We start from the raw sequence: 22,443 nt of genomic DNA, 5'->3' as shown, positions 1-22,443 counted from the left end.
GACAATTTCTACCCTTCTCCTGCGCTCCTGTTTGAGAATTTAAAGCAAGTTCTGGATGCTTGGTGCCCAAGCTTCATTTTTTCTTGCTGTTATTTTCACCGGGGTGGGCAAGAGATTAAATGCAAATTTTCTGAGAGGGAAAGATGGAGCCTATTGAATTGATAGTCGCAGTCTCGTGGCACAAAAATAGCTTAGACGTGTTCCCTTGTGCAGATTTAGGACACTAAGTGATCGCCTAGAAATGAAAAATAAACACTTTACTCCCGTCAAACATAATTACCCAATATTTCAAGCCGAGATAATAGCTCCATCTCGATACCGGCGTGTGTGCACGCTTGCATTCAAAATAAGTCCAAACACACCTATCAACGACTAAAATAGCGGCGGCGGAAATGTTCCTTTTTTCCAGGTGAAGCAATAGTCTCTCGGATCAAAGTCGTTAGCAAAACGAACGCGGGATTCGGAGCACGTTAAAGCGGCGTAAATGGGAACAGTTCCCATTTGCTTGAGCCCCGCGCCAGCCCCAGCGAGCGCGGCTGAAGTCACCGACACCTCGCGCAGGGAACGAGAAGTAAAAGCGGCTCCGCGTTCTGCTCGAGGCGCCGGTGACGTCAGCCCGGGGCGAGGAAAAGCCGCCGTCAACGCTCACATCTCAACGGGGAGGGCAGAAAAATCAAACCCCACCAATTTGCAGGTCACCTTTAGCGCGGTAACAAAGGGATCGTTGTGGCGTGAGCGGGGTTTTTTGGGTGGCTGCCACGGAGAGAAGGAAATGAGCCCAGAACGAGGTGCGAGATGTGCAAAGCTCTGCTGGAAATATTGAGATGGAGAGCGACGCGGAGGGAGCTCCGGGTACCGTAACCACACGCTGAATTCGGAAACAGCTTTTGCTGCGATCAAACCAGGTGACACTCGATACCCGGGCTGGACTTTCCTACCTGATAGTAACTCCTGCTCCCAGAGCGGCTTCGATCCAAAGCTCGCAGCTCGGAGCGGTACAACGAGGCGCAAAGAAGCTCTGCCGGGGAAGCGCTGCTTTATTTTCCACGTGGGAAAGAGACCCAGGGGAACGGATTAAAGCCATTCACGCAATTAGTGGCACAGCCGAGATTAGGGCGATGTCATCTGACGTGCCGCTGATTCTAATCGCAAGGATGTCCCTTCTCGGCTTCTCCTCCGCGACCACAGGTCCTGTTGTCATCGCTTCTCCTGACGATCACAAACCACTTCAAACACATACATCGGTCTTTGAATGCTCTACATGGGGCAGAGCTGCGAGACTGACCCCTCCAAAGGGACCACAATGGGCCAGACTTACCAATAATGCAGCTAAATAACCGGTCCCTGATAATAAGAGAAGCTCGTGGGGCAGGGTCTGAGTCTGCTGGTGCAGTGAAATGGGGCATCGCTGCCTGATTGGGGTTTTTTGAGCACAAGTTTAAAATATATATATATATTAAATGAGGATAACGATAGAAAAATAGTGGCAGGGTGCCACTAACATCTTCATTAGCAACCTGAGAGAGGATGCGACCAGCAAGGAAATTAAATCTGCAGACGGTACTAAACAGGGAGAGGGTGACAGCATCAAAAGGACCGCGAAATAATAGAAAAGCCACAGGAGGGACAGACCAGGTAGAATCTCCCTCGGTCACAAGAGTCAACACAAACTTTGCGGCTGCTGGAAACGGCAGAACCACCATCAAAAGCCAAAGAGCACGTCAGGGAACTATTCCACCTTGGGGCGGTGGGTATAACCCGCAAACGGGGCTTGTGAAATGACTTATTCCAGAAAACGCAGACGCTTCAAGTGGGAGCTGAGAGGAGGAAGGTGTGAGACAAAGCGCAGCGCCCAAAGAGACCTCGGCGGTGGCTTCACCTCCGAGAGCCTCTCCTGCTGCATCTCATTAATTACCCGCTAATATCCTGCGGATATTTCAAAATATACCACGTTCTTTGCACGCCGTAAGTGGTGAAAACTCATCTTCCTTTCCCTGTCCCCCCGAAGCGAGGGGGAATCTTCCTACAGCAAGAAACGAGCGGATTACACTGCTGATGAACCTGGGCTGAATCACCAGCCTGAGCAACAGGGATTTCCTACTCCCAGCCACATCCAACCCGAGTTTCTGCGCTGGCGCTGCACGTTTTCCTCACCTTGCGAGCACTCACAATTAAATTAAGCTCAGCTTCCTTCAGACGCGCTCACTGCTCATCACAATCCGCAAAAACACACGTTTCCTCATAAAGCAGCTTCAGAAGGATGCTCAGACCTCTGAATTCAATCTTAGCAGCTAGGGAAATGAACACTACGTAAAGCAGTCCTGGGGAATAAATGGACAAAACCATTGTAAAAAGGCAACATATTAGGAATTCTAAAGAGTTTGCAATATGGGAGCAGCAAAAGGGCAGCGAAATATGAAGTGCCGTGGCATCGCGGTGTTGAGAAGAGAGGAACATCTCTCGCCGGCACGTCTGGTCACGGCGCTCCTGGAATATTCTGCTCTTCCCCCAGCGCCTCTGCGGCCGAGCAAAGCGGGAGGAATTTACAGACAGCATCACTCACTGGGGGGCTCCTCCACGGCAAGATTAAAAGCTTGTTATCTACAGCTCAACTTCCTGATCGTAAGGAGCTGTCGCAGCCATTTTACCAAAGCCTGAAGAACACAAGGACGAGGAGGAATTGTTGGAGAGAGAAAAGTACTCGCGAGAGACCACGATGTGTTTCCCACGTTATAGACAGAAGGATGAGAACCTCCGTTCAAGACCAAGCTGCAAAGCAGCAGATGCTACAGAAGAAAAACTCACTGCTGGCCCCAGTGTACTTTCCTCTTTGGCCTCCCAAGGCTCGTTCCCCTACAAAGCCAAACGCTCCTGCAGATTTCTGCGTGTTCCAGTCCCAAAGCTCCCTCTGCTGCTCGTACTTCCAACCTCTCCCCCTTCCGCCCGCGACTGAGACACAATCTCATCAGAAATATTCTCTTCACCTCTAGTTTCCAGGCATTTCCCTCTAGTAAAACATCTCACAGGCTCCATGAGTTAATATTATTAACAAAACCCACCGCTCTGGATTTTTGGGTGCAGCATCAGCACTCAGACCTCAGGAGGTCTCCAGCAGAGCGAGTTGGACACGGTTCAGCTGAGGTTGCTCATGGCTTTGTCTTGATCACAACCATCCTCCCAGGGAATATTTTCCTTAAGTCACACTGAAACCTTCCCTTTCAATTTATGGCCTTCCTGCTACGTATGACACCAAAGAGTCTGGTTCTATCTCTCTGTAATACGCAATATTCACCTTTCTCTAATGATCAGCATCCTCTCCTCATCTCCAGCGCCTCCCCACGGCAAGGGCGGCTCACAGAGACATCTGGCAGCTCTCAGCACATCGGGTGCACATCAGCACCCACGGACTCGTAGGGGTTGAGATTTCACAGGAGATTCCTGCGTCGACCCCCATTCCCTGCAAGTCTCCCTCCTTCTCGAACCACGAGATCTTGCCAGCGAAGCCTCAGGCAAAGAAAATCTCAGTAGCTCAACCTGATCTGTGTCCCTGGCCTCCAGCTCACCTGCCACATTCACAAAAAGGCCTATTAAACGTCCTTTGGGAGTCTTAATCCACTGTAATCTCCAGCTGCTCTCCAAAAGCGGCCAAACGGGTACATGATCCCTCCTAATCCAGAGCCTCCATGCAACAGGAAGATCAGTTATACCCAGCGGTAGCAAAATATTGCTGCCTGCCCGGGCAAAACTCAGAGCAATCCTTTCTATCGGCACTCCAGGAAGTTTCAAGAGAAATCAGCGCTTCGGAAGTCACCCCGAGGGAAGATGTACGCTCCCAATTTTGCCAAACGATGATGAAAACCAAAAATCCAACGTTAAAGTTGCTGTTTTGCGCCGCCCAGCGCGGCTGCAGCGTCCTGGCACACGTCCATCTGCGTCGGTTTAATGAAGCAGGTGTGAGTCCTCCCTGAAAAGAGTTTCAGTGTACATGAGAAACCAGCTCCAACCAAACCCCCTCGCTGTGGGAGAGGCTGGGGATGGATTCAGGCTGGATTAGCCCACCGCTCCCTTCCACCGCTGCCCAGATGCGTTTTCTCGATATATTTGCTTTCTAGATGTACAAGTCACAACTTCTCCCATCACAGCCGCAAATCTCTGTTCAGCATCCGCTCCAGAGCATCTCACAGAGGCGAATTACGCAACTTTAAAGCTCAAAAAGCTAACGCAAAGCTCCTGCAGGTTTATTTGCTGTACTCACCTGCTCGTTAAACTGCTCTTGCGATAGACAGTCGGTCACGTCCACGCAGCCCAGGAGGCATCCTGAGGGATAATCGCTTGGGAATTCCACATCTGCACGAAAAGAGATCTCTCTGAAGGCGGCGCACGTCCCCATGCACAGCTGGGGCTTCTGACCCCCGTGCCCTCCCCTCTGCTCTACACACTTCTAATTCTTGAGGCACAAGAAAACGCACAGTGACTTTAACACCCTGTCGTTTTTTTCAGCACAGGATATTGGCCGTGACAGGAGTAAGGTTGGGAGATTTAATTCCATATCCACAGAGGAACCCATAGCACAGGAAAAGCCCCTTGCCCTGCCGAGGGAGCTGACAGTCCTGCTGGGTGACATTTAAGCCGGGTGACAGGGCACAAATAGGCAGGCAGTGCAGCCACCAGCGTCCTCCCACCCACAGGAGAAAATAAACACCTTCCTGAGAACCTCCAGCTTTTCCATTCTGATTTCTGCAAGGTCGGAATGTATGAAAATCCTTTGACACCACCGCAAACAGGCTGAAGCACAAGCTGCTTTACACGCTCGACAGCTTGTTGCTCGAGCCGAGGATAAAACCAAGTCCTTCACTGTCAAAAGCTATCGCAGAAATCAGGTGTTTGTGCTCAGAGTACGTGACCACCTAAAGGACGGAGTTCAAATCTGCCACCGGCTGGCGAAACGCAGTGAGGATGAAGAGGATTTCAAGAGCAGAAGGTTGAAAAGCGAAGCAGTAATAACCGCTCAGCAGAGAGGGCTTCCTGCCACTGCTCATTACAGGGCTCAGTGTACCAAATAACACCAAGATGCAAGGAGAGGAGCTCACCTTTGCGGAGCAGCATTCGGTAGGTGGCCTGCAGTTCAGAGATGTCCTGAGGGGAAGGTCTTTTAGCGGTGGCTGCGATCCATAACCGCCCTCTGTGAGACGTGTACCAGGTCCTGCCCTCCACCCTGGAGAACAAAGGAGAATTTAGACCTTAAATTTCAGCAGAAATCACCCACACGGACAGATTTTACAACGGAACGTTTCCCTCCGCAATCCCTGCTGCTGAGCTTTGCCCTGACTATTGAAACTCGAGCAACGTGTCAGCGCTATGGAGAAAAGCTGAGACGGGCGAGAATAACGCCACAAGCAGAGCGTGGCCTCACCGCAAAAAAGACATCAATCCCCGGCCAGGACAGCAGGACCTGGACACGTGTGGAGGACAATCTGCTCACACCATTCCCTCACAAGCTCAAAAAGTCACACACAATAAGTGTGTCATCGAGGGAGTCATCACGGACCACACATGTGCACAGGGTGGTCGGTAGTTGCGGCTCCTGGGGATCCCGGAGCACCTGGATGCAGAATCCGGACACGTTAATGTTTCTAGCATCTTTAGCTTGGGAAGTGCAAAAGCTTTGCTCTCTTAAATGAAAAATTCTGTGAAGGGAAGAGGGAAAAAAAGGCTAAAGGAGATTCTTTGTTCTGCGTTAAAGAGGCGAATTAACGTGCCTGGGATGCTGGGCAGAAGGAGCTTCTCTTTGTAACCTGATTTCAAGCCCAGAGAGGGAAGGTAGCGGCACAGGGTGTGTGCATGGGGTTGCTTCTTTAAACAAAGCCACCGTTGGCTTCTTTTTGACAGACAAAAAGCACATATTTCACATTTTCCGCTTATTTGCCTTTCCAATTCTAGAAAGCCACGCCGTGACTGTGCCGCAGAAATCTCGGCCTCTCGCTCCATTTAACCAATGTGAAGAAACTTGCACCTTCCAAACCCCAAAATAACTGATTCCCTGGCTTCTCAACCCATCAGTCCGCCGGATGAGGAAGCACGGCTGCCAAACCTGGAGCTACCAGCAGCTTGTCCAAAGCACAAAGGTCCCCTCAGCAACACAAAACTTTCCACCTCACCTACAAAGCAAGAGCTGAGCGGGATACCTGAGGGTTCAGACCAGCCCTTTACCTTTTGATTCCCCTGACGAGCAAGGACGCCCAAGGCTGGTGCAGGCTGAGGCACCAGCCGTCGTCAGAGATCTCCTGCAGCTCTCGGTCCTGGATCCGCAACCTGCTCCGCTCCGCGCCGGGCTGGTCCCCACCGTCCAGCGACGGGAGGCTTTTCCTGGGTGGCAGCACACCCGTTTGGTCCACCCACTTCAGCGTGTCCAAAAGAAAAGAGAAAAGCGTTAGCACCTCTGTAGGAACGACATAAATCGAGTGCAGGTCCTATTTGAAGTTTTACTTCATTCAAGGCCAGGGGTGTTGCTATTTGGGGACCAGCCTCACGTGCCGTGCTCGGGCAGGAGGAAAAACAAGGTGGCGTTCTGCCCTGCGCGGCGTTTCCTTTCTGTGCATCACAGCTAAACCACGGATTTAAAAAATAAATCTACCTGCTGGCGTTTCAGAGCATTCACAGGAAGACACAGTTTTCAAAACATATTTACAACGATCAACACTCAAAACAGGGAAACATCCAACCCCCAAATGCTTAATAGGCACCAAGCAACCCACAACTGAAGGGGAATTGGAGGGTAGAGATGATGCCCTTTGCAAATTGAAAACCTGGCAGCAAAGGCTTCATAAAGAGCTGAAAAAGTGACACAGCCTTAGGCTGATTCACAGAAATTCTTGTGAGTTCCTGAAGATGAGAGGCAGGAGACTAAAAACCAGATAAATCAGCTCCCAAGAGCAGGGAACAGAGCAGGGCATTGGTAAAGCTTCTGGCCCTGGCTCAGATGGTTAACGACGATCTCCCAGACATGGGGGAGGAAAGAGGCACTACAAACATACTAGATACACAGTGCTTAAGCTCAGCTCTTCAACATTAGTCCTTACTCTGGTATAAACCATTCAACCCGTACTGACCAAAGGAGCAGGCTGAAGAAGACGGGGATTCACCAAAACACCAGAATTCAGTGTCGTCGTTGCTTCTGGGCTCCCCGCTGCCTTGCTCAGCGTGCCACAGTTAATGGCTTCGATGGTTTCATCCAGCCTGCAAAGCACAAACGAGAGGCGTGAAAATCCCCTGCTCCCCCCGGCAACGTCTCCCTGCTCCCCACACGCACATTTCTGAGCCAAGGCGTCTTATCACCACCTCTCCTGGCCAAACGATTTCCTCACTCGCTCCGATTTCTAATTGGAACAGCTAAATCTTCCACAGAAACTCAGCCTGCTTTGAATTTGAGACAAATGCGTTCTGTTGAGATCAGCATTCCACAGCATCTCTTTTCAGGGTGGCTTTATCTTTAACAGACATGCCAGCTATCGAAAACCCACGCAAACCTCGCTCAGCTGGGCTTCGGAGGGGGTCTCAGCAGAGTTGTGCTGGAAGAAATGATGTGCTGCAAGCCAAAAAAAACGCTCACAGAGTCACAGAATGTGAGGGGTTGGAAGGGCCCTGGAAAGCTCATCCAGTGCAATCCCCCCATGGAGCAGGAACACCCAGATGAGGTTACACAGGAAGGTGTCCAGGCGGGTTGCAATGTCTGCACAGAAGGAGACTCCACAACCTCCCTGGGCAGCCTGGGCCAGGCTCTGCCACCCTCACCCAAACAAGTTGCTTCTCAGATTTCAGTGGAACCTCCTGTGTTCCAGTTTGCACCCATTGCCCCTTGTCCTGTCACTGGTTGTCACCCAGAAGAGCCTGGCTCCATCCTCCTGACACTCCCCCTTTCCATCTTGATCCCCAGGAATGAGTCCCCCCTCAGTGTCCTCTTGTCCAGCTCCAGAGCCCCAGCTCCCTCAGCCTTTCCTCACACGGGAGATGCTCCACTCCCTGCAGCATCTTGGTGGCTGCGCTGGACTCTCTCCAGCAGTTCCCTGTCCTGCTGGAACTGAGGGGCCACAACTGGACACAAGATTCCAGGTGTGGTCTCCCCAGGGCAGAGCAGAGGGGCAGGAGAACCTCTCTGACCTACTGACCACCCCCTTCTAACCCACCCCAGGTACCATTGGCTTCCTGGCCACAAGGGCCCAGTGCTGGCTCATGCTCACCCTGCTGTCCCCAGGACCCTCAAGGAAAATAATGACATAGAACTGCACCCTAACATCAGAGGCGCGCTTCAAAGGATCCGCTTGCTCTCTTACACATGCTCCTCCCCATTCAGCCCGTGCGGATTTCCCGGCGCGTGCCTCGGCGCTGCGGTTCTCACTCACTTGCTGTGGTACTCGGCCATGCTGGTGTCCTCCTCCAGGACCTGCCGGCCGGCGAAGTCGATGGTGATTTTCCTGGCGAGGCGGGAGGCGTGCCGCAGCTCCCGCAGCTCCCGCTCCCTCCTCTGCAGAGCCTCCCGCTCCTGCTTCGACAGCCACTGGTTGGAGTCCGTGGCAAAGTAATCAGATTCATCATCAATGACCTGGGTTCGACGCACACTGCGAGATACAACAAAGGTGACTTATCCCACCAGGTCATCGATGCTGTTTCAGGAGCGTCTCCCAGGTCGTGTCTTACCTCGTCCTGTCAAATTCCAACAACTTGTCTTTGTGTTTCACGGCCATCTCCAGGCCCGCTTTAAGCCGCGCTTCTTGGCGAGGCAGCAAGTCTTTGCTTACGGCGTCCAAATTCCCCGAACTCTCAGCGCCTGAGAGAGAAAACCAATCACAGCTCAACAGGCAGTCGTTTCAAGCCCAGCCTTGGTGGGCCCGGCTGCAGAAATCCCTCCTAAAACAAACACCATCCATGGAACCTTGCACCAGTTCAGCACCTTTCCAAACCAGGTTTAGCCCTGATTTTGCCTCTAGTCCCTTTGACAAACTCCTTCCTCCAAGGAGAAGGAAGCATTTAAATACTACAGTGACAATGCGTTGAGAGAGAAGGTCTTGCTCTTCAGTTCTCCACCCCTCCCGACAATTTGGGCTGTTTAAATTCTGCCCATCACCAGCCGCAGGCCCCGCGCCCCCTCCTGAAAGCCAAATTCTCTCCCGAGTGTTGTCACCTCCACAAGGAGACTCTTGGTCACACTAAATGACCCACAGGTGCCAGTTCCAGAGCAAACCGTGCAGCTGCCACCGGAGCCTCTCGCAAGCAAAATCCTCCCCCCCACACCTCAGCGGGTTTTGCAAACCATTTGTTAGAGACGGAGAAATCGATTCCCAGCAACCATCTCTTCTTCATCACCATTTCTGGCCAGGAGCCAAAACCCAACCAAACAAAGGGAGGGGGGGAACAAAAACCAAGCGTGTTCGCATCAAAGCCACAATGGAACAAACCGATGAATTTCACAGCAGACATCACACAGGCTAATGCTTTTATTTTGAGGAAACACAAAGCCTGTATTTCCCTGTCATTGCTGATCCAGTTTTTCACTCCCAAGACAAATAATTACCCGCATTTCAGCTTTTTCCTGCATGGATAAGGCTGATAAAACGGGGAAGAAAAGGGGATTCTGAAGTATAGCGGGATCTATAAGGGAAGATTATAACCAGACCAACTCCATGATCTGTTGCTCTCAAGGACTTACAGGACCTCCCGCCATCTCAGCAGCTCTAAAGAGAAGTTGACATCGAGACCCAGAGTAAATATTTTCCCAGTTCTTCAGCAAAGTGTGTTTTTCAACCAAGAACACTGTGACCTTGGCTGTGTTTCAGCTACACTCAGACAAACAGGTCCTTGCTGGGAGACTGGGTATTATTTCCTCTTGCTTTCCTTGGCTCTGCTCCTATTTTTAGCTCCCGAGATAAGTGTTAGACAAGAAGAGCCATTAGAAAATATTCCCCAGCACCTCTCCAGACCCAGCGAATCAGCCGGCAACACATCATCATTCCACAGGAGCCTTGTCCTCATTTTCAAAGACTGCTACGGCGATCCAGTTCCTGTCATTGATTGAGAAATGCCTAACAAGCAGCCCTGAGGCCTCCGGGTAAGGACAATACCCGTTGCCGTTTGACGCGCAGAGTTGTCACCTCTGTGGAAGCCCAGAAACGCTGGCGAGCATGCGCAGAGGGGACACAACGTCCTTTGATCGCCCACCACGGCCAGCGTGCAGCAACCGGGGCGCGAAAGCCTGAAGTAAATAAACTTCACAAACTGTCCTGGCAGTTTACAGCCCAGAGAAACATCCAGGTGTCCGCTCCCAAGAGGGAATTACCATTAGGCTTTGCCAGCAGCTCTTTAGAATTTGGGTGAATCACAGAAGCGTTTTGGTTGGAAAAGACCTTTAAGACCGAGTCCAACCACTACCCACCCCTGGCACTGCCCCATGTCCCTGAGAACCTTGTCTAAATGCCTTTTAAACCCCTCCAGGGCTGGTGACTCCAGCACTGCCCTGGGCAGCCTGTTCCAATGCCCCACAGCCCTTTGGGGAAGAAGTTATTCCCCAGATCCAACCTCAACCTCCCCTGGTGCAACTTGAGGCCGTTTCCTGTGGTCCTGGCGCTTGTTCCTGGGGAGCAGAGCCCAACCCCCTCCACGCTACAACACGCTACAACATCCTTTACCAGCTTCGTTGCTTTTCTCTGAATGGATCTGGACATTCTGGACACGCACAATCTCACCCCTACACGGTTTCAAGGCGAGCATAGCACAGGGCTCCTGCTGTTGCGCTACTGATTGGATTCATTCTATTACAGGTACATAATTGCTACTGACCCGCCATGAGCTTCTTCAGCAACTTCTGGCTCTTGTTCGAGTCCCGTTGGAGAATGTCTTGCTCTTCTTTAGTGCACACCTAAGGAAGAAAATGAGGACTTAGGAAGGATCTTGAGCAGCTTCAGAGCCTCAGACAACAGCTCAAGGTGAACTGTTTAAAAAGGCCAGGACAGTCCACACCTTCTTTCCTTTGGTGTTATTTATGCAGGGAGAATCTTGAAAGCCCGTTCTTTATTCATGAGAACTGTACAGTTTGATGTTTCTTGGTGCTGTGGGTGAGCACGTTGCTACATGACCTCAAACTGCACTCAGAACCTCCCCAAGCAGCTGAACAACGCTTAGCGCAGAGATCCTCTCTCAGTTGGCCGCTTCGAGTTAAACAAATCTTTACAAATAGCAACGGATCTGATTTTAAACATTTTCTTCACCCAACCAATCTTTTCCTCTATCTCTGCTAGAGGAATCTTGATCTCGAGAGGCTAATTCAGCCCCAAAGCACGAAGCGAGCCACGTCACGCTCTAGCGTGGCAAATCAAAACCGCCGCGTTACTCACCAGAGAACCACAGAACAAGCAGGGCCCAGAGCCTTCCTGCTCGCACACGATGCGCCCGCAAACCAGGCAGTTGTTGACCAGCTTGTGCTTCTGGCCCAGGCACTCGCAGGCGTGACGCCCGGGGATCAGCACGGCCAGCTTGTCCTGCCCCTCCTTGGTGTACAGGCTGACAAATTTGGGCTTCTTCTTGGAGGAATTGCTGCTGCCCACGCTGCTGCTCTCCTGGGCCTGAGAAGCAACAAATTCAACAAACAAACTGTAGTCATGCTGCAATCCCAGCAGCAAAGGGAAACACCGACCGTTGAGCAGGCTGGGAGACTCAGACCAGCGTTATTCCGCCTAGCTGGAGCGAGACTTGGCCCAGAACCCTGATTAAACGGAAAGACAAGCTTAGGCCTGCCAGAAAACCTCCGAGGAATCTAAACAAAGCAAGAACATCAGGATGTTGCTGATCCACTTGATGTGTGCCGACTCTGAAAGCTAAAACCGCTTGGCAGGCGCGCTGCCCGTCCTCCAGACCCAGTTCTCAACCCACGTGTATTTAACAGCTTCCAACAGCAGCTCAGCGACGCCCCGATCGATTTTCAAGGGCCGCTGAGGTTTGAGCAACCCCCTGTTTGTAACTCTGAAGCCCTGTGTGCCTGTCCCCACAAACAGCTGGTGGCAGCAGGACCTCTGGGCTCACAGCCACCTCAGATTTTGTTTTCCACACACTGCGTGTTCAAATATTCAGCTGTGATGTAAATTCTTCTCATTAAATGACGTGGCATCGGTGAATCTGAGATTCACCTCTCTGAGTTTCAATCAGAAACTGCACTAGGGGCAGGGATTAAGCTTCAGGTCAGGCTCAAGTAGAGTTCAGTTTCTCTTTTTTCTGATCAGAAACAAAGCAAGATTAATCGAGATGATGGCTGGATTAATAATCTAACAGTGGAACTCTGCGTTTTCTCCCTCAAACCTTACACCTTGATCGACGAAACAAAGGGTTCCTCCTCCCACTTGACGTCTCCAGCACGTACCAGATGAGAAGTGAATTGTTGAGAAGCTAATTGCAGGAATTAATTACGGCACAAAGCTCCCGCTTTTCCCTTTTTTCTCTGCATCAGGACACCTCTTGCCTTGACTCTTTTTCCCTGCTCTGCTCTCAACGGTGTTTCCAGTCCCCTCCAGTTCTGCCCAACTGGTTTTACTGCCACATCCAGATCCAAACAGTATTGTTAGGAAAAAATTAAACACATATAGCAAACTTTGGCACAGCTTGCTCGCTTTTCTTTTTAATTAGCTCAAAAGACAACCACAAGACAATGGAACACCGCTGTCCTTTTTCAACCCCCAGCTCAAAACCTGTGGTTTTTTCACCTTTCATACAAACACTTCTACAAATGTTTTGAGCATTTACAGCTTCCTTGCTACAAAACCCTCAGCGGAAAAACATAACTTCAGGTTCCACCATTTATTCCCACTGACTGTGGGAAACAGTTCTGCTGGCTAGAGAACAAATCTGCTGCATAAAACAGCCCTATGGCCGCGTGCTGCTTGAAAAGAGCAGCATTTCCTGGGGTTTAGCATTTCTATGCTCGTATTTCAGAGTTTCTTCCATTGCAGCTCAGACTGTTTAGGAACACCGCAAAATAACATCCCCACAAACCTGAATACGGGAGGCCGAGGGCCAAACCAGAGCTGCTGTTCTGGGAAACAGGCGCTCACTGCAGCGCTCAGACTCCTCGGTCTAGCGCCCAAGGATTCCCCTCGGAAGCAGCCTGAAATATTTCATTGACCAATTAAGGCTTTCTGCAGCAGGACCGAGGAGTTTGAAATACAGCAAGAAGGAATGTTCTGCCCACTTGGTGGCTTCCTTAATCCCTCAACCTTCACAGCTCTGCTTTAAAGAAATACATTTGTCACTAATTACAGCATCGATTTCCATTGCCGCTTGTTCATCCAGGCTTCTTGCGGGGGGAGGAAAATCCATTTTGACACAATTGCTACCTGACAATTATTTTACGTATATCTCACAGAAGCAGTGCCGTACATAAGACTGTCTTGTCGCCTTTTTTTTTGCAGACGGACACAAGCTTAGAATCTTAGAAGCCAAAGCTTAGAAACACAAACACACTTTCAAGCGTATAACCTTCTCCATCAAGACTCCGATTAATGAAGGATTCGTACTTCCCAAAGCTCGTTTCCACTTTCCGATCACATCTTTGCCTGGAGCGTTTGATGTCACCTTTCCTCGCCACCCAAACTCAAAGCGTGTCCCCAGCACCAGCGACACGCAGCTCACCCTCGTGCACCACACACACTCACCTTGGCCAGGTCCAGGGGGGTTTTCACTTCCTCCACAGGTGCGCTTGGCTCAGCATACGCAGGCGCCTCCTGCTTGTTCCTTCCTTTGCGTTTACCCTTTTTCGCTTGGTCTCCAGCCCGAGGCACTTCTGAAGGCTCTGGAAGTGTGTGTAAGCACAAAGAAAGGCTGGGTAACTACCAGCAGGAGCAAGATCACAGAATCGTAGAATTGTTTTGGTTGGAAAATAACTTAAAGATCATTGAGTCCAACCGTTAACCCACCCCTGGCACCACCCCATGTCCCTGAGAACCTCATGTCCGTCTGTCCAACCCCTCCAGGGATGGTGACTCCAGCACTGCCCTGGGCAGCCTGTTCCAATGCCCCACAGCCCTTTGGGGAAGAAATTATTCCCAGATCCAACCTCAACCTCCCCTGGCGCAACTTGAGGCCGTTTCCTCTGCTCCTGGCGCTTGTTCCTGGGGAGCAGAGCCCGACCCCCCTGGCTCCAAGCTCCTTTCAGGCAGTTCAGAGATCAGAAGGTCTCCCCTCAGCTCCTGTTCTCCAGCTGAACCCCCAGGTCCCTCAGCCGCTCCCATCACACTTGTGCTCCAGCCCCTCACCAGCTCCGTTCCCTTCTCTCAACTCGCTCCAGCACCTCAAGGGCTTCCTTGACATGAGGGGCCCAAAACTGAACACAGGATTCAAGGTGCAGCCTCATGTCCCTGAACTCTTACTTGGTAAATGAAAATGGGCTTTACACTGTCACGAAGAACAGAAATAGGATGAGTCGCAGGCATTCATGGCACATAATTGTTTATAAACAGAATAACTGAGACAAGCTTATTTGAGACTTTAGCTCCTTCTTCCCCATGGCACTCACCATCCTTTTTCCAGAACGTGGGCACAGGCTCGGACAGCAGCTGGGACGATTTCCGCCACCTGGCCAGAAGTTCTTCTACAAACTGACTCTTCTTCCCATCGGTCCCCTGAATGAGGTCAATGACGTACTCCCGGATCTCATCCTCATTTGTTATTGACAAGATGTACCTGTAAGAGGGCAGGACGGAGAAAAATGGGTAAGGTGGTTTTTGTTCTGAGAAAACCAACAACCTAATCACGTACGTATGGAATTTATCTCTCCATATCAGGTTTCTGTAGAGACTACGGTAAGAGATGGGTTTATGTGGGGTAAGAAATGGGCCTCTCATCATAAGAAGAACATCGAGGTACTGGAGAGAGTGCAGAGGAGGTGACGAAGCTGATGAGGGGCTGGAGCACAAGTGTGATGGGAGCAGCTGAGGGACCTGGGGGGTTCAGCTGGAGAACAGGAGCTGAGGGGAGACCTTCTGATCTCTGAACTGCCTGAAAGGAGCTTGGAGCCAGGGGAGGTCAGGCTCTGCTCCCCAGGAACAAGCGCCAGGAGCAGAGGAAACGGCCTCAAGTTGCACCAGGGGAGGGTGAGGTTGGATCTGGGAACAATTTCTTCCCCAAAGGGCTGTGGGGCATTGGAACAGGCTGCCCAGGGCAGTGCTGGAGTCACCATCCCTGGAGGGTTGGACAGACGGACATGAGGTTCTCGGGACATGGGGCAGTGCCAGGGGTGGGTTACGGTTGGACTCCATGATCCTGAGGGTCTCTTCCAACTGAAAAGATTCTGCGATTCCATGAGTCAAATTCCCAGACAAGTGCTTTGGGGAAACCCTGTGAAACAGTCAGACAGGCACTTTGGAAAAATCCTTTGTGTCTGTTTCAGTGAAAAGATAATGAGATATATTAGCTTTCTCCTTCTGTTCCAGTACAGAGTGACACCCCCAAAACCCTCCTTCCAAATGCCAAAAAATGCACCGTGAGACTCCGGTTCTCACTGTGTCACATAAAACAAACAAACAAACAAAAAATAATAACCATTAACTAAAGAGCTTCTGCATAAACCCAAGGAGACAGCAGCGTGCCCTTAGAATCGTAGAATTGAAGCGTTTCAGTTGGAATAGACCCTCAGGATCATCGGGTGCAACCACAATCCACTCTAACACCAACCCATGTCCCTGAGAACCTCGTCTAAACGCCTTTTCAACCCCTCCAGGGATGGTGACTCCAGCACTGCCCTGGGCAGCCTGTTCAATGCCCCACAGCCCTTTGGGGAAGAAATTGTTCCCCAGATCCAACCTCAAACTCCTATGGCGCAACTTGAGGCCATTTCCTTTGAAACCCCCTCCCCACCCACCCACAACGACCCCGTCCCGTCACGGGACACGTGTGCCGGGCACAGCCCCGTGCAAAGATCTCCCCCGTTTCCCTCCGTGTGGCTCCACGGGCTCTGCGGGACGCGGAGGCCGCGCAAGGAGCCACCGCGGCCGCGCCCACGGGAAGAGGGACCCGGCGCAGGGTGCGGGTCCCCGGCCCCGCTCACCTCACCACGTCCTCGCCCACGTCCAGCCCGAAGTCCCCGCGCAGGTGCTGGACGCACCAGGCGAGCAGCGCGCCGGGCGCCGCCATGGGCCGTGCGGGGGAACGGAAAGGGCCGCGCACCGCGCGCTGCGCCGGGACCGCCCCCCCGGGCAACGCGGCCGCGGAAACTCCGTTCCGGGCTGTCCCCGCGGAGCTGCCGGCGGGAGTAGAACAGTTCGGGTTGAAGGGACCTCGTCCTGCACAACCCCTGACATGAGCAGGGGCGCTGAATGTCATAACAGAATCACAGAGTCACAGAATAATGACAGGGATGGAAGGGCCCTGGAAAGCTCATCCAGTGCAATCCCCCCATGGAGCAGGAACACCCAGATGAGGTTACACAGGAAGGTGTCCAGGCGGGTTGCAATGTCTGCACAGAAGGAGACTCCACAACCCCCTGGGCAGCCTGGGCCAGGCTCTGACACCCTCACCCCCAACAAGTTGCTTCTCAGATTTCAGTGGAACCTCCTGTGTTCCAGTTTGCACCCATTGCCCCTTGTCCTGTCACTGGTTGTCATCAGAAGAGCCTGGCTCCATCCTCCTGACACTCCCCTTTTCCATATTGATCCCCAGGAATGAGTCCCCCCTCAGTGTCCTCTTGTCCAGCTCCAGAGCCCCAGCTCCCTCAGCCTTTCCTCACACGGGAGATGCTCCACTCCCTGCAGCATCTTGGTGGCTGCGCTGGACTCTCTCCAGCAGTTCCCTGTCCTGCTGGAACTGAGGGGCCACAACTGGACACAATATTCCAGGTGTGGTCTCCCCAGGGCAGAGCAGAGGGGCAGGAGAACCTCTCTGACCTACTGACCACCCCCTTCTAACCCACCCCAGGTCCCATTGGCTTCCTGGCCACAAGGGCCCAGTGCTGGCTCATGGTCACCCTGCTGTCCCCAGGAGGTTGTGGAGTCTCCTTCTGTGCAGCCATTCCAACCCGCCTGGACACCTTCCTGTGTAACCTCATCTGGGTGTTCCTGCTCCATGGGGGGATTGCACTGGATGAGCTTTCCAGGTCCCTTCCATCCCTGATGTTCTGTGACTCTGTGAACTGAACGGACTGAGCCGAGCGGCTCTCAGGGGCGCGGACCAAAGGGCGGGATGCCGGCGCGCTCCCATTGGCTGGCGCTGGCCAATGGGGTGTGGGCGCGGGCTGTGCGCGGGCAGGATGGCGCGCACGAAGGCGGCGGCCGGGCCCGGGCGGTTCCGGAAAGGTGACACGGGCCGGGCCGGGGGGGCCCGCCGGGCGGGGACGGGACGGGACCGGACCAGACCGGACCCGACCCGACCCGACCCGCCGCCGCTCACCGTTATGCTCTGCCCGCAGTTCTGGTCGCCCGCGCTCCCCGGAAGGTGCTGGGCTCCACCAGCCTCAATGCGGGACCGTCGCCGAGCGCCAGGAGAGGTGAGAGCGGGGGTGCCGAGGATCCCTCGTCCTCCCTTCCCGCCCTCCCTCCCCTCACGGCCGCTGTCCCCTCAGGCCACGGCCGCCGCGGCGGGGGGAACCCGGTGTGCGTGAGGCCCGTCCCCGCCTGGCAAAGAGGCATCGGCGAGTTCCTGCGGCGGGCGCGGCAGCAGAGCCGGGCGCCCGGCGGGCCGGCGGGGAGCAGCGGGCTGGGAGCGGCGGACAGGACGTACGTGTGGGTGGAGCGGCTGGGACGGGCGGGAGAGGGCAGCTCCCCTTTGTCCCCCTCAAATCCCCTCAAGCCCCCTGTATCCCCCCCAGCCCCCCTTTTCCCCCCCAACCCCCCTTTATGTTCTCTTAGTCCCCATCTCCCCCCTTTGCTCCCCCTTCATCCCACCCCTCAGCTCCCCCTTATCCCCCCTCAGCCCCCCTTTGTCCCCCCCAGCTCCCCTTTATCCCCCACCCTAAGCCCCCTTTATCTTCTCTCAGTCCCCATAGCCCCCTTTATCCCCCTGTCAGCCCCCCTCATCCCGCCCCCCAGCCCCCCTTTATCTTCCTTCAGCCCCCTTTGTGTCCCCCCCTCAGCCCCCTTTTATCCTCCCCATAGCCCCTCTTTATATTCCCTCAGCCCCCATTTTCCGCCCCTCAGCCCCCTTTATCCTCCCACCTCAGCCCCCCTTTACCTTCCCTTAGTCCCCATCTCCCCCCACCCAGCTCCATCTCACCCCCCCCCAGCCCCACAGTGTTTCGTGTTCCCCCCCAGCCCCTTCCATCTCTGCCCCCTCAGCCCTCCCCATGCAGCACTGGGGCTTTCTCAGGAGCATTTTTAATCCTGGGTTTCCTCTCAACCTTGGAAACAGCAGCGCGAGTCCCTACAAACCGCAATTGCGGTGCGGGGGGCTGAAGGCAACGCAGAAGCGTGGGGCTGAGGGGCAGGGAAGGGGCGTTCGGTGTATTTGAGGGGCAAAACACAACACGGAAGGGGTTTGTACGCTTGAGAAGTTTGGCTGGCGTGTGCTGCCTGAACCCAATTTTCAGTTCCTTTAGAAACCACTGTTTTGAAAAGCTGGCTGAAGCACGCCAGGGCGCTCAACACACCTGCAGAGCAGCAGCTGTTGTCAGAGTGAGGTCCTGGCGGGACTTTAAGCAGCAAAATCCCAATAATCCCAAGAGCCGCTGGTGCGGGGTGTGCTGGGGCTGTCCGTGTGCCCTGGGATGGGATAAATTGCCACTAGTTTCCCTCCTTTAAAGCTACAATTTATATTTGAAGGAGCAAGCGACCGCTGCGAAGGTGACGGTGTGTCTGTCAACCTTCAAATTGTCAGTGGAGTGACACTTCTCTAAAGCAGCTGGGTGAAACGCAGCGTCTCCACAGACCTCGTGGGGCTTTTCTGGGTGCAGGAACTGGTAGTTTAGGCAAATTTTCAGTGCTCGGCCGTTGGTTTGCACACCGGGGAGCGCTGGGACGCTGTGGGCTCTGTTTCTGCAAAGCTCAGGAGGCCGCTGGTGGCTTCTGTACGTCAGAAATGAAATTGCTCCACCAAGCTGACACTTAAATACGAACTTGTAGGCAGCAGCTGTGTGAAACATTGTCTCTTAATTGGCAGGGTTGTTTTTCACCGTATAGATAATCCTTGACTAATTCCCCAGAGGAATTAGTCCTGAGTTGTCATGAAGGACAAGCAAACAAACGGAGACTTTTAAGTGTGTTTTACCTTTTGGAGAAACAAAATACGCACACTGTAGCGCTGCCAAACAAACGTAATTGTGTTTGGAATTTGTTTGGCTAAGGAAGGGCCTGGTGGCGCTAACTCTGCAGAGCACACACCGTATCGCCACCTAAAACCATTTACAGCGTCTGGAAGAAACAAGAACTTTACTCCCCGAACTGTGCAATGGTTTTTATTCCAGTCCCGTTGGTAAGTTCGGTTGAGACCTGGGCATAAAATAGGACTTAATTTTTCAGCTTCCTAAAAATTGTGTGGATCTGCATGCCCTGTGGGTTGAGAAGGACACGCGGGGGGCAACCGAGGGTATACTGACATTTTGTGGGCTTTGCCATTTGAATGGTGGGTGTGTGTGGCTTAATTCAGTCCTAACGCCTCAAGGTGCAGCCTGGGGTTAATTAGACTCCTTTAGGTCATGCAGCTCCTAGGAAAAGGGCTTTGTTAGTTGGAGCCTTTTGAACAAGAGTTGTTTTTGTTCCGCAAACCCTTGTGCTTTTTGCAGAGCTCGCCCCCCACCACCAGCCCCTGCAGACGACGGGGAGTCCTCTGAAGAAGAGTTAGACCTGAGCTGAGCCCGACTTAGCGCTAAACCACGTCTCCCATGCTTGAGCTGTTACTTGTATTATTTGTGCAGCTTTTTTACAGTCCCGGCTTATGTTCAGCTGTTGTGCAGAACTACGAGAGGCTGCGAGAATGTTGTAGCAGAATGACGGAGAAATTAATATATACCTTTTGAAGCTTCACATTCAGTGCAAGTCACTGGTTTTTATCTCGGTTTCCTTGAGTTCCTCGGCGACTCCTGCGTATCGCGCGGCTTTCAGCTTTTGTTTGCCTTGTGCCTCAGACTTCTGTGATTGTCCTTGTTCTGGTTTTAAAAAGCAGATCCTCAGTTTTCTAATATACCGAAGCACTCTGAAAAATACATCTGCGTCGTGTCTTTATTGAAGTAAAAGCTGTTAATGACGATTTGAAAAGCCGCCGGTGAGGGCAGGTGTCACTTGCTACGATTTAAAGGTGAAGTTGGATTAAAACGAATGGGATTGTTCTCATGAATCAAAACCCTGAAAGCCCAGGGAGCAATAAGAATAAAACTTATGACTGTGAAGAGCCCGAGGCTGCCACACAATTTGGGGGGTAATTTATATGAAGGATAAAGTGGAGTTTGGTGGATGGGTCTTGCTCTTTGGGGTTCTGCTTCTGCGCTTCCTTGGAAGCCCCACAAATGGATAATGTGAGTATCGTGGAGCTGATCAAAAGGTGTTTGTGCACGAGGAGAATTGATCGGCAGCTCTGGTGTATTTATCCCGGGGAAAAGGGGTTAACGCCGTCCTAAAAGGTGCAAATGAAGAAGGGGGGTTTCACAGAACAGCAGGTAATGTTCTCTGAGAAACAGCGAGAAATTCGCTGGAATTTTTAAAAAGATGATGTAAATTAAGAAGAAAAACCCGTGTTGTAAAAACTCCAGGCTATTTTGCCATCGAGTCATGCAGAACAACCAAAAAACCTTGCTTTCTGCTTATTTTTAGTGAGAGGAGGCAGAGCGTTAGTGAGATAACAACCGAGCAGCTGGTTCTGTAAGTAGCTGTGTGAGGTTTTATTGTTGCACTATTGACATCTAGTGCTGCAAATACTTTATATTTTTATATATATAAAGTATAACGTGGTAAAGTGGGGTCACATACAGTGTTGCAAATAAATTCAAGAGAAGGATAAATTGTTGGTATTGCTGTACTGGGTGTCACGTTGCATCTTATAACAGGTTTTCCCTGGGAAATGGGATTTTTCATCTTACAGCAAGAGGTACAAGGGGAAAAATCCCATTGTAAATCCAGCCAGTTATTAATACTACAAAGTAGTTTTTACTTTTGAGCTCATTTCTTGGCAGTTTAAAGAGTTATTGGATGCCGATGCTCTTCATTAAATCCATATAAACTCCACAGCTCTGATTTTTTTAATGGGTTCAAAAGAGGGGAATACAAAACCAGACGGAGCTGAATGCCATCCCTCCCTAATTAGGATTTTCAATTTAATTTATAAAATAGAGAACAGGAGCAAAAGTGAGACCCAGCGCTGCCCGATTTTAATCTCAACTTATTAACACACTTAGAAATAACTTCTTAAAAAAAAACAAAATAAATACCCAGATCTGACAATAGATGTCAGCAGTGTCTCCGGGTACCAAACTGAGCCGGGCAGCGCTTGCTCTGCCTCTTAAATAGATTTATTTACATGTATTTATATTATTTAGGTAGTGTGTGGGGAATATAGAAGCGTATGGATGAGAGGCTGAAATTGCTCGTTATCTTGGCAGGTAATTACAGAATCACAGAATGGACTGGGTTGGAAAAGCCCTCAGAGATCATCCAGTCCAACCCTTGGTCCAGCTCCAGTCCATTGACTAGATCATGGCACTAAGTGCCGTGTCCAATCTCAGTTTAAAAACCTCCAGGGCCGGTGAGTCCAGCACCTCCCTGGGCAGCCATTCCAATCCTGACCACTCTCTCTGCACAGAATTGCTTTCTCATCTCCAGCCTCAATTTCCCCTGGCAGAGTTGAAGCCCATGGCCCCTTGTCCTATTGCTGATGCCTGGGAGAAGAGCCCAATCCCCACCTGGCTAGAACTGCCCTTCAGGTAGTTATAGAGAGTGCTGAGCTCAGCTCTAAGCCTCCTCTTCTCCAGACTAAACAAGCCCAGCTCCCTCAGCCTCTCCCCATAGGGCTTGTGTTCCAGTCCCTTCCCCAGTCTTGTTGCTCTTCTCTGGACCCGCTCCAGCACTTCAATCTCTTTCCTGACCTGAGGGCCCAGAACTGAACACAATACTCCAGGTGTGGCCTCCCCAATGCAGAGCACAGGGGAAGGATCACTGCCCTTGTCCTGCTGGCCACGCTGGTTTGGATACAGGACAGGATCCCATTGGCCTTCTTGGCCACCTGGGCACACTGTTGGCTCATGTTGAGCTTCCTGTCCATTAGTCCCCCAGGTCCCTTTCTGCCTGGCTGCTCTCCAGCCACTCTGTGCCCAGCCTGGAGCGCTGCAGGGGGTTGTTGTGGCCAAAGGGCAGGACCCGGCACTTGGCCTTGTTGAACTTCATCCCATTGGGATCGGCCCATTTTTCCAGTCTATCCAGATCCCTCTGCAGAGCCCTCCTGCCTTCCAGCAGCTCCACACTCCCTCCCAGCTTGGTGTCAGCAGCAAATTTG

The 22,443-nt window shown here is 52.1% G+C and overlaps 2 protein-coding genes across 2 annotated transcripts in view; one reads left to right on the top strand and one right to left on the bottom strand.

Annotated features, from left to right (window-relative positions):
- The window catches only part of TRIP4 (thyroid hormone receptor interactor 4), a 29,199-nt gene extending 12,987 nt beyond the window's left edge, over positions 1–16,212 (bottom strand). The window contains exons 1-11 of the mRNA XM_082061084.1: positions 16,082–16,212; positions 14,552–14,718; positions 13,692–13,828; positions 11,385–11,612; positions 10,831–10,909; positions 8,695–8,824; positions 8,400–8,615; positions 7,110–7,236; positions 6,211–6,398; positions 5,091–5,215; positions 4,256–4,347 (exon numbers count right to left, since the gene is read on the bottom strand). Coding sequence (XP_081917210.1) covers positions 4,256–4,347; positions 5,091–5,215; positions 6,211–6,398; positions 7,110–7,236; positions 8,400–8,615; positions 8,695–8,824; positions 10,831–10,909; positions 11,385–11,612; positions 13,692–13,828; positions 14,552–14,718; positions 16,082–16,167 — 1,575 coding nt within the window. The 5' untranslated portion in view covers positions 16,168–16,212. The remainder of the gene's footprint in view (positions 1–4,255; positions 4,348–5,090; positions 5,216–6,210; positions 6,399–7,109; positions 7,237–8,399; positions 8,616–8,694; positions 8,825–10,830; positions 10,910–11,384; positions 11,613–13,691; positions 13,829–14,551; positions 14,719–16,081) is intronic.
- Positions 16,213–17,248: 1,036 nt separating this feature from the next.
- PCLAF (PCNA clamp associated factor) lies at positions 17,249–20,164 on the top strand. Its single transcript, XM_082060526.1, has 4 exons — positions 17,249–17,324; positions 17,438–17,515; positions 17,591–17,750; positions 19,745–20,164. The coding sequence occupies exons 1-4, from the start codon at positions 17,279–17,281 to the stop codon at positions 19,812–19,814; spliced, it is 354 nt and encodes a 117-aa protein (XP_081916652.1). The 5' UTR covers positions 17,249–17,278; the 3' UTR covers positions 19,815–20,164.
- Positions 20,165–22,443: the final 2,279 nt, after the last annotated feature.

The sequence above is a fragment of the Streptopelia decaocto genome (genome assembly GCF_964273445.1).
Source record: "Streptopelia decaocto genome assembly, chromosome: 9".
Taxonomy (NCBI): domain Eukaryota; kingdom Metazoa; phylum Chordata; class Aves; order Columbiformes; family Columbidae; genus Streptopelia; species Streptopelia decaocto.
Note: the sequence above shows the minus strand (reverse complement) of the source record. Positions and strands in the feature narration are given on the sequence as shown.

Coding starts and splice junctions, on each gene's coding strand:
- PCLAF (XM_082060526.1), top strand. CDS start 17,279: ATGGCGCGCACGAAGGCGGCGGCCGGGCCCGGGCGGTTCCGGAAAG. Junction 17,516..17,590: donor GTCGCCGAGCGCCAGGAGAG/GTGAGAGCGGGG, acceptor CTGTCCCCTCAG/GCCACGGCCGCCGCGGCGGG. Junction 17,751..19,744: donor GCGGCGGACAGGACGTACGT/GTGGGTGGAGCG, acceptor TGCTTTTTGCAG/AGCTCGCCCCCCACCACCAG.